The sequence below is a fragment of the Notolepis coatsorum genome (assembly GCF_963971535.1).
Source record: "Notolepis coatsorum genome assembly, contig: SCAFFOLD_113, whole genome shotgun sequence".
Taxonomy (NCBI): domain Eukaryota; kingdom Metazoa; phylum Chordata; class Actinopteri; order Aulopiformes; family Paralepididae; genus Notolepis; species Notolepis coatsorum.
This window is the reverse complement of record NW_028170718.1, coordinates 328,537-337,884: the sequence shown is the minus strand read 5'-3', so window position 1 is coordinate 337,884 and position 9,348 is coordinate 328,537. Positions and strand designations below refer to the sequence as shown.

The 9,348-nt window shown below is 53.8% G+C and overlaps 1 protein-coding gene across 1 annotated transcript in view; it reads left to right on the top strand.

Annotated features, from left to right (window-relative positions):
• LOC311248464 (E3 ubiquitin-protein ligase MARCHF8-like) overlaps positions 1-9,348 on the top strand; it is a gene marked incomplete at its 3' end in the record, with an annotated part of 133,510 nt that overhangs the window by 50,510 nt on the left and 73,652 nt on the right. The window contains exon 2 of the mRNA XM_084339340.1: positions 5,649-5,699. Within this exon, the coding sequence (XP_084195466.1) occupies positions 5,649-5,699 (51 nt within the window). The remainder of the gene's footprint in view (positions 1-5,648; positions 5,700-9,348) is intronic.

Genomic DNA, 9,348 nt, shown 5'->3' with positions numbered 1-9,348 from the left:
TCCCATCCCCCATCTCTCTATTTAATGTCTGCCACTTCCTGTTACCAGGCCACTTCCTGTTACAGGCAACTTCCTGTTACCAGGCAACTTCCTGTTACCAGGCCACTTCCTGTTACCAGGCCACTTCCTGTTACCAGGCCACTTCCTGTTACCAGGCCACCGTCGTCTTATCCACCAGGAAATGCTGACACGAAACCCGGTGTTCTGCCGTCCATATTTGAATCCCCTCCCTCCCGCTGTGCTCCCTCCCTCCCTCCCTCCCCCCTCCCTCCCTCCCTCCCCCCCTCCCTCCCTCCCTCCCTCCCTCCCCACCCCTCCCTCCCGCTGTGCTCCACGCCGGTCATCTGGACTGCGTTCTGCTGCGCGCTGCCGCTCACTGTGAGGACCAACAAAAGGGGGGAAAGAATATGCAGGGGAGCATTGATGTTCACATAATGGTAGTTTTTCAAGTTTCAAGTTTCTTTAATAGTTGTCATACAGAAGTACAGAATACTTTTGTACAAAATGCTTCTTACTGTTGCGCTCCAGAGACTGTGCAAGACAAGATAAGTATGAAATAAAAACATAGTAAAAATTAGAAGTAAAAAAGAGGTCACAGTGTTCAGTTTAGACATATGTACAATGTTCGTAGACGTAGTTACCATACAATATACAATACTGTGCAGTGTACTAATATACAATATGATCATGATAAGACGAGATATTCCTTTATTGATCCCCTTGGGGAAGGCCCAAGCATGGGGAGGCTAATAGAAGAAGACAAATATAGGCAATAAAATGTGATCTGAATATCATCATCATCAACCTTTATTTGTTCTCAAAACAATTGAGACCCTCATTTTCAATGTCGTCGAGCCTTTACAGACATTTCAATGCACACATTTCTACAATATAACAATAATAAATGTGAATAACTATCTGTATATACAAATATGAGAAGAATAAAGGTGCCGGTATGAGTCTGATCAGAGAACGTTGTCCTTCGTGTTCTAGAGTTCTAGAGTTCTAGTGTAGTTCACTTATTGAGACCCTGGAACGCCTGATTGAAACCCTTTCCTGTCTCATGGTGATCTCGGCACTTCTGACGGCACAGGCGGTGGGGCTGCCGCCCGGCGGACATTTGCACTCTGCAGAGCACACCTTTCTGCTTCAGTAATGAGATGAGTAGTGGGGGGGGGAGAGCTTCATGGAAGTGAGAATGACTCAGGCTTTGCAGCTTATGGTAATAATAATAATTACTCTTAACTGCACGCATTGGGGTAGAGGAGGAGGTGGGGGGGTGCGTTCGTCTGGTATTCACAAATGACAAATGTGTAAAAAGGGTGTAATGCCCTAATGGTCCTTGCAAGCTGCTAAATCATCTGCACCGGACCAAATGATATTCCTCTGTACAATACAAGAGAAACGTGGACATAAATAAACGATATATGTGTTTCTTTGGTTTTTAAAGCTCTTAATGTGTTACAATGCAGCGCCTGCAAGCGGATACATCAGATGCACCAGCGCTGTTTATTCCTCTCTCCAGGCTCTGTGTTTTTGGGGATTTGTACTTTACTCGAGTATTATTAGGTTTGTATACTTGTACTTTTACTCAATTACATTTCAGAGGAAAAAAACGTACTTTTTACTCCTTACAGACCTGGAGTTGAACAGTTCTGCTCTGCTAGCTTCTTTTCTATCTTTGGCGCTTTTTTGGTGGACAAACCACCGCACATGTGCACCGTGGACTCGTGACTGGAGTCTAGCTCTGCTAGCACACATAGCCTACTGTGTACAGACGGCTTCAAACTGTATTTTACATTAGAAAGCAAACTAAATAAATGGACAAGAGAGAAATAAATCTCAATTTGGTCAGTATTGTCATTTGGACAAGCAAAACCCATTACTTTAAGTCGCAGGCAAGACTGTCCACTGCTCTGGTTTTAAAGCTGGTGTCTGGGAGTGTTGCATAATAGGATTTTATGGTGGATTTTTGTTCTTGATTTATTGTGATGTTTCTTCGTGACTTGTTTAAAGAACACTTGTACAGCCCATGGGGGCGTTACCTTGGGGAGTTCAGGTTTTACAAATACATTTGATTTGGTTTGATTTAAGATCCGTCTCCGACAGTTGAGTCCAACTCCTAGGCAACTTGATTTGACTTGATTTGATTTGTGTTTATTATTCTAATTCGTGACCTGTCCTGTCTAAATGTTTAAATGTTGAGCGATTTGCAGTGTCAAATTTCCCACGGGATAATAAATCAAATCAAATCAAATCAAATTTATTTATAAGGCCCGACAACACACGTTAATGTCCCCATGGGCCGTACAGGTCTTCTTTAAACAAGTCAAGAAAGAGAACATAACAATAAGTCAAGAACAGAACAAGAACACAATAGGGTCCAAACATTTTTTAGATGAATGCAAATAGATGAAAGAATGCAACACTCCCAGACATACCCCACGCGAAGGTAAGGAAAAACTCACTAAACCTAACAATAGGGAAAAAAGCTCCACAGGCAATGTGGAGGAGAGAAACCTTAGAAGGGCCGTTCAAGGGGGGATCTCCCTTCTTAGATGTCGGTGATAGTAGTGTTGCAGACGGACAGTTGGTAAGCATGCACTCATGTGTGTGGTGAAACACAGATGAGTGCATGCAATAGCAACTGAACATTTTGAATGAAAGATTAAAGATAGAGCTGATAGCGGATCTATTTGAGGCACAGGGGCGGCGCAAAGAGGGTCACGTATTTCTATTCTATTCTATAACGCTACTTGTGTTGTTCACTCGTCCTAAGCGTGCTTCTGTGCACTAAGCAACACAAGCACGCCCTTCGTCTCAAGCGGCTCTAACACTGGATGTTCCCCACATGAGAACTGAATGGGGGGAAAAAGGGCTTTTAAATAAGCTGCTCCTTCATCCTGAACAAGATACAGGAGGACCTCAACTTACCAGGACTGGTCACCACCCTCGGAGAACTCAAAGCCATTTAAAATCCTACGAACTCAGTTCCCTCGGACAGTGTGCAACTGTTTGATAACTTGGTAAAATATCTTGATAAAAATTGGAGCTGGCTGTGAATGTTTTATCTGTATTTTATTGTGATGTTCTTTTTTTATGTTGAAACGTTCTGCTGCCTCGCTCGTCGGCCTGATCGCTCTTGAGAAAGAGATTTTAATCTCAATGATGCTTATCTGGTTAAATAAAGGATTTGATTGATTGATTGATTGCCCTGCCGCTCCTCACCGGCTCGTGGCGAGGTTTTGACACCAGGTATTTCAGGTATTTCAGGTATTTCCACCTGATTTATATGACGACTCTGTCGTGGTTCACATTCCTTCACTCCCCGGACGACGGGCTCGAAGCTGAAACACGTCTGAATATGAATATGAGTTGGATTTACTGAACACAGTGACGTGCTGCCCAGGGGTCAGAGGTCGGGGGGTTTGAGTTCCAGCCTACGGGGTCAGACGGGGTAGGGGTGGGGGTTCAGGGGTCAGACGGGGTAGGGGTGGGGGTTCAGGGGTCAGACGGGGTAGGGGTGGGGGTTCAGGGGTCAGACGGGGTAGGGGTGGGGGTTCAGGGGTCAGACAGGGTAGGGGTGGGGGTTCAGGGGTCAGACAGGGTAGGGGTGGGGGTTCAGGGGTCAGACAGGGTAGGGGTTCAGGGTTCAGACGGGGTAGGGGTGGGGGTTCAGGGGTCAGACAGGGTGGGGGTTCAGGGGTCAGACGGGGTAGGGGTGGGGGTTCAGGGGTCAGACGGGGTAGGGGTGGGGGTTCAGGGGTCAGACAGGGTAGGGGTGGGGGTTCAGGGGTCAGACGGGGTAGGGGTGAGGGTTCAGGGGTCAGACGGGGTAGGGGTGGGGGTTCAGGGGTCAGACGGGGTAGGGGTGAGGGTTCAGGGGTCAGACGGGGTGGGGGTAGGGGTTCAGGGGTCAGACGGGGTAGGGGTGGGGGTGGGGGGTCAGACAGGGTGGGGGTGGGGGTTCAGGGGTCAGACGGGGTAGGGGTGGGGGTTCAGGGGTCAGACGGGGTGGGGGTGGGGGTTCAGGGGTCAGACGGGGTAGGGGTGGGGGTTCAGGGGTCAGACGGTGTAGGGGTGGGGCGTTCAGGGGTCAGACGGGGTGGGGGTTCAGGGGTCAGACGGGGTAGGGTGGGCGTTCAGGGGTCAGACGGGTAGGGGTGGGGGGTTCAGGGGTCAGACGGGGTAGGGGTGGGCGTTCAGGGGTCAGACGGGGTAGGGGTGGGGGTTCAGGGGTCAGACGGGGTAGGGGTGGGGGTTCAGGGGTCAGACAGGGTACGGGTGGGGGTTCAGGGTCAGACGGGGTAGGGGTGGGGGGTCAGGGGTGAATGTGTGAGTGAACGTGTAAACTGTGAGTAACAAATTGTAAAGCGCTCTATTATAAAAGCAGCCATTTACCATTTAGCGGTTCAGAGTCTGACTGTTCTGACGGAGGACCAGGGGACAGACAGGCTGAGGACCAGGGGACAGGCTGAGGACCAGGGGACGGACAGGCTGAGGACCAGGGGACAGGCTGAGGACCAGGGGACAGGCTGAGGACCAGGGGACAGGCTGAGGACCAGGGGACAGGCTGAGGACCAGGGGACGGACAGGCTGAGGACCAGGGGACAGGCTGAGGACCAGGGGACAGGCTGAGGACCAGGGGACGGACAGGCTGAGGACCAGGGGACAGGCTGAGGACCAGGGGACAGGCTGAGGACCAGGGGACAGGCTGAGGACCAGGGGACAGGCTGAGGACCAGGGGACAGACAGGCTGAGGACCAGGGGACAGGCTGAGGACCAGGGGACAGGCTGAGGACCAGGGGACAGGCTGAGGACCAGGGGACAGGCTGAGGACCAGGGGACAGACAGGCTGAGGACCAGGGGACAGGCTGAGGACCAGGGGACAGGCTGACGACCAGGGGACAGGCTTGAGGACCAGGGGACAGGCTGAGGGACCAGGGGACAGGCTGAGGACCAGGGGAACAGGCTGAGGACCAGGGGACAGACTGAGGACCAGGGGACAGGCTGAGGACCAGGGGACAGGCTGAGGACCAGGGGACAGACAGGCTGAGGACCAGGGGACAGGCTGAGGACCAGGGGACAGGCTGAGGACCAGGGGACAGACAGGCTGAGGACCAGGGGGACAGACAGGCTGAGGACCAGGGGGACAGGCTGAGGACCAGGGGACAGGCTGAGGACCAGGGGACAGGCTGAGGACCAGGGGACAGGCTGAGGACCAGGGGACAGACAGGCTGAGGCCAGGGGACAGGCTGAGGACCAGGGGGACAGGCTGAGGACCAGGGGGACAGGCTGAGGACCAGGGGACAGGCTGAGGACCAGGGGACAGACTGAGGACCAGGGGGGGGACAGGCTGAGGACCAGGGGACAGGCTGAGGACAGGCTGAGGACCAGGGGACAGGCTGAGGACCAGGGGACAGACTGAGGACCAGGGGACAGGCTGAGGACCAGGGGACAGGCTGAGGACCAGGGGGGGACAGGCTGAGGACCAGGGGACAGACAGGGAGGTGGACACGATGGCGTCACTCAGCTGCCGCCCGCCGGGCGCTCCAGATAACACGTCCGCCCCGCTGCGCCGGATTTACTTCATCAAGTCGCTAAAACCTGTCTTGTTGTTTTCCTTCCTCTCTCTCTCTCTCCTGCAGAACGAGAAGCCTCTGGGTCATTCTGCCAGCCGCTCCAGCAACATCTCAAAGGTGAGCGAGAGACGGGAGAAACGGGGTGGAGAGAGAAGAGAGAGAGAGGGAGAGCGCGTGGTGAGAGAGAGAGAGAGAGAGAGAGAGAGAGAGGGAGAGGAGAACGGGTGGTGAGAGAGAGAGAGAGAGAGAGAGGAGAACGGGTGGTGAGAGAGAGAGAGAGCGCGTGGTGAGAGAGAGAGAGAGAGAGAGAGACGGGAGAACGGGTGGGGAGAGAGAGAGAGAGAGAGAGAGAGAGAGAGAGAGAGGAGAACGGGTGGTGAGAGAGAGAGAGAGAGAGGGAGGAGGAGAACGGGTGGTGAGAGAGAGAGAGAGAGAGGAGAGGAGAACGGGTGGTGAGAGAGAGAGAGAGAGGAGAACGGGTGGAGAGAGAGAGAGAGAGGAGAGAGAGAGAGAGAGAGAGAGAGAGAGAGAGAGGAGAACGGGTGGAGAGAGAGAGAGAGAGAGAGAGAGAGAGAGAGAGAGAGAGGAGAACGGGTGGTGAGAGAGAGAGAGAGGAGAAAGGGTGGTGAGAGAGAGAGAGAGAGGAGAACGGGTGGTGAGAGAGAGAGAGAGAGGAGAACGGGTGGTGAGAGAGAGAGAGAGGAGAAACGGGTTGTGAGAGAGAGAGAGAGAGGAGAACGGGTGGTGGAGAGAGAGAGAGAGAGGAGAACGGGTGGAGAGAGAGATAGAGAGGAGAACGGGTGGTGAGAGAGAGAGAGAGAGGAGACGGGTGGAGAGAGAGAGAGAGAGAGGAGAACGGATGGTGAGGAGAGAGAGAGAGAGGAGAACGGGTGGTGAGAGAGAGAGAGAGGAGAACGGGTGGAGAGAGAGAGAGAGAGAGGAGAACGGGTGGAGAGAGAGAGAGAGAGAGAGAGGAGAACGGATGGTGAGAGAGAGAGAGAGAGGAGAACGGGTGGTGAGAGAGAGAGAGAGGAGAGAACGGGTGGTGAGAGAGAGAGAGAGAGGAGAACGGGTGGTGAGAGAGAGAGAGTGGTGAGAGAGAGGAGAGAGAACGGTGTGAGAGAGAGAGAGAGAGGAGAACGGGTGGTGAGAGAGAGAGAGAGGAGAGAGAGAGAGAGAGAGAGAGAGGAGAACGGGTGGTGAGAGAGAGAGAGAGAGGAGAGAGAGAGAGAGAGAGAGAGGAGAACGGGTGGTGAGAGAGAGAGAGAGAGGAGAACGGGTGGAGAGAGAGAGAGAGAGAGGAGAGAACGGGTGGTGAGAGAGAGAGAGAGGAGAGAGAGAGAGAGAGAGAGAGAGAGGAGAACGGGTGGAGAGAGAGAGAGAGAGAGAGAGGAGAACGGGTGGAGAGGAGAACGGGTGGTGAGAGAGAGAGAGAGAGGAGAGAGAGAGAGAGAGAGAGAGAGGAGAACGGGTGGTGAGAGAGAGAGAGAGAGAGGGAACGGGGTGGTGAGAGAGAGAGAGGAGAACGGGTGGAGAGAGAGAGAGAGAGGAGAGAACGGGTGGTGAGAGAGAGAGAGAGAGGAGAACGGATGGTGAGAGAGAGAGAGAGAGAGAGAGGAGAACGGCATGGTGAGAGAGAGAGAGAGAGAGAGAGGAGAACGGGTGGAGAGAGAGAGAGAGGAGAGAGAGGAGAGTAACGGGTGGTGAGAGAGAGAGAGAGAGGAGAGAGAGAGAGAGAGAGAGAGAGAGGAGAACGGGTGGAGAGAGAGAGAGAGAGACGAGAGGAGAACGGGTGGTGAGAGAGAGAGAGGAGAACGGGTGTGAGAGAGAGAGAGAGAGGAGAGAGAGAGAGAGAGAGAGAGAGGAGAACGGGTGGTGAGAGAGAGAGAGAGAGGAGAACGGGTGGTGAGAGAGAGAGAGGAGAACGGGTGGAGAGAGAGAGAGAGGAGAGAACGGGTGGTGAGAGAGAGAGAGAGAGGAGAACGGATGGTGAGAGAGAGAGAGAGAGAGAGAGGAGAACGGATGGTGAGAGAGAGAGAGAGAGAGAGAGGAGAACGGGTGGAGAGAGAGAGATGAGAGAGAGAGGAGAACGGTGTGAGAGAGAGAGAGAGAGAGAGAGAGGAGGAGAGAGAGAGAGAGGAGAACGGGGGTGAGAGAGAGAGAGAGAGAGAGAGAGAGGAGAACGGTGGTGAGAGAGAGAGAGAGGAGAACGGGTGGTGAGAGAAGAGAGAGGAGGAACGGGTGGAGAGAGAGAGAGAGAGAGGAGAACGGGTGGTGAGAGAGAGGAGAGGAGAGAGGAGAACGGGTGGTGAGAGAGAGAGAGGAGAACGGGTGGAGAGAGAGAGAGAGGAGAGAACGGGTGGTGAGAGAGAGAGAGAGAGGAGAACGGGTGGTGAGAGAGAGAGAGAGAGGAGAGGAGAGAGAGAGAGAGAGAGAGGAGAACGGGTGAGTGAGAGAGAGAGAGGAGAACGGGTGAGAGAGAAGAGAGAGAGAGAGGAGAACGGGTGGAGAGAGAGAGAGAGAGGAGAGCGGGTGGTGAGAGAGAGAGAGGAGAACGTGGAGAGGAGAGAGAGAGAGAGAGGAGAACGGGTGAGTGAGAGAGAGAGAGAGAGAGAGCGGGTGGTGAGAGAGAGAGGAGAACGGGTGGAGAGAGAGAGAGAGAGAGGAGAACGCGTGGTGAGAGAGAGAGGAGAAGGGAGAAGAGAGAGAGAGAGAGAGGAGAAGCGGTGGTGAGAGAGAGAGAGAGAGAGAGAGAGAGAGAGAGAGAGAGAGGAGAACGGTGGTGAGAGAGAGAGAGAGAGAACGGTGGTGAGAGAGAGAGAGAGAGGAGACGAGAGAGAGAGAGAAGGAGAACGGGTGGTGAGAGAGAGAGAGAGGAGAACGGTGTGAGAGAGAGAGAGAGAGAGGAGAACGGGTGGAGAGAGAGAGAGAGAGAGAGAGAACGGAGTGAGTGAGAGAGAGAGAGGAGAACGGGTGGAGAGAGAGAGAGAGAGAGAGGAGAACGGGTGGTGAGAGAGAGAGAGGAGAACGGGTGGAGAGAGAGAGAGAGAGAGAGGAGAACGCGTGGTGAGAGAGAGAGAGAGAGAGAGAGAGAGAGAGAGAGAGAGAGAGAGGAGAACGCGTGGTGAGAGAGAGAGAGAGAGAGAGAGAGAGAGAGAGAGAGAGAGGAGAACGGGTGGTAAGAGAGAGAGAGAGGAGAACGCGTGGTGAGAGAGAGAGAGAGAGAGAGAGAGAGAGAGAGGAGAACGGATGGTGAGAGAGAGAGAGAGGAGAACGGGTGGTGAGAGAGAGAGAGAGAGAGGAGAACGGGTGGTGAGAGAGAGAGAGAGGAGAACGGGTGGTGAGAGAGAGAGAGAGGAGAGAGAGAGAGAGAGAGAGAGGAGAACGGGTGGTGAGAGAGAGAGAGAGAGGAGAACGGGTGGTGAGAGAGAGAGAGAGGAGAACGGGTGGTGAGAGAGAGAGAGAGAGGAGAGAGAGAGAGAGAGAGAGAGAGGAGAACGGGTGGTGAGAGAGAGAGAGAGAGAGAGGAGAACGGGTGGTGAGAGAGAGAGAGAGGAGAACGGGTGGTGAGAGAGAGAGAGAGGAGAACGGGTGGTGAGAGAGAGAGAGAGAGAGAGAGAGAGAGAGAGAGAGAGAGAGGAGAACGGGTGGTGAGAGAGAGAGAGAGGAGAACGGGTGGTGAGAGAGAGAGAGAGAGAGAGAGAGGAGAACGGATGGTGAGAGAGAGAGAGAGGAGAACGGGTGGTGAGAGAGAGAGAGAGGAGAA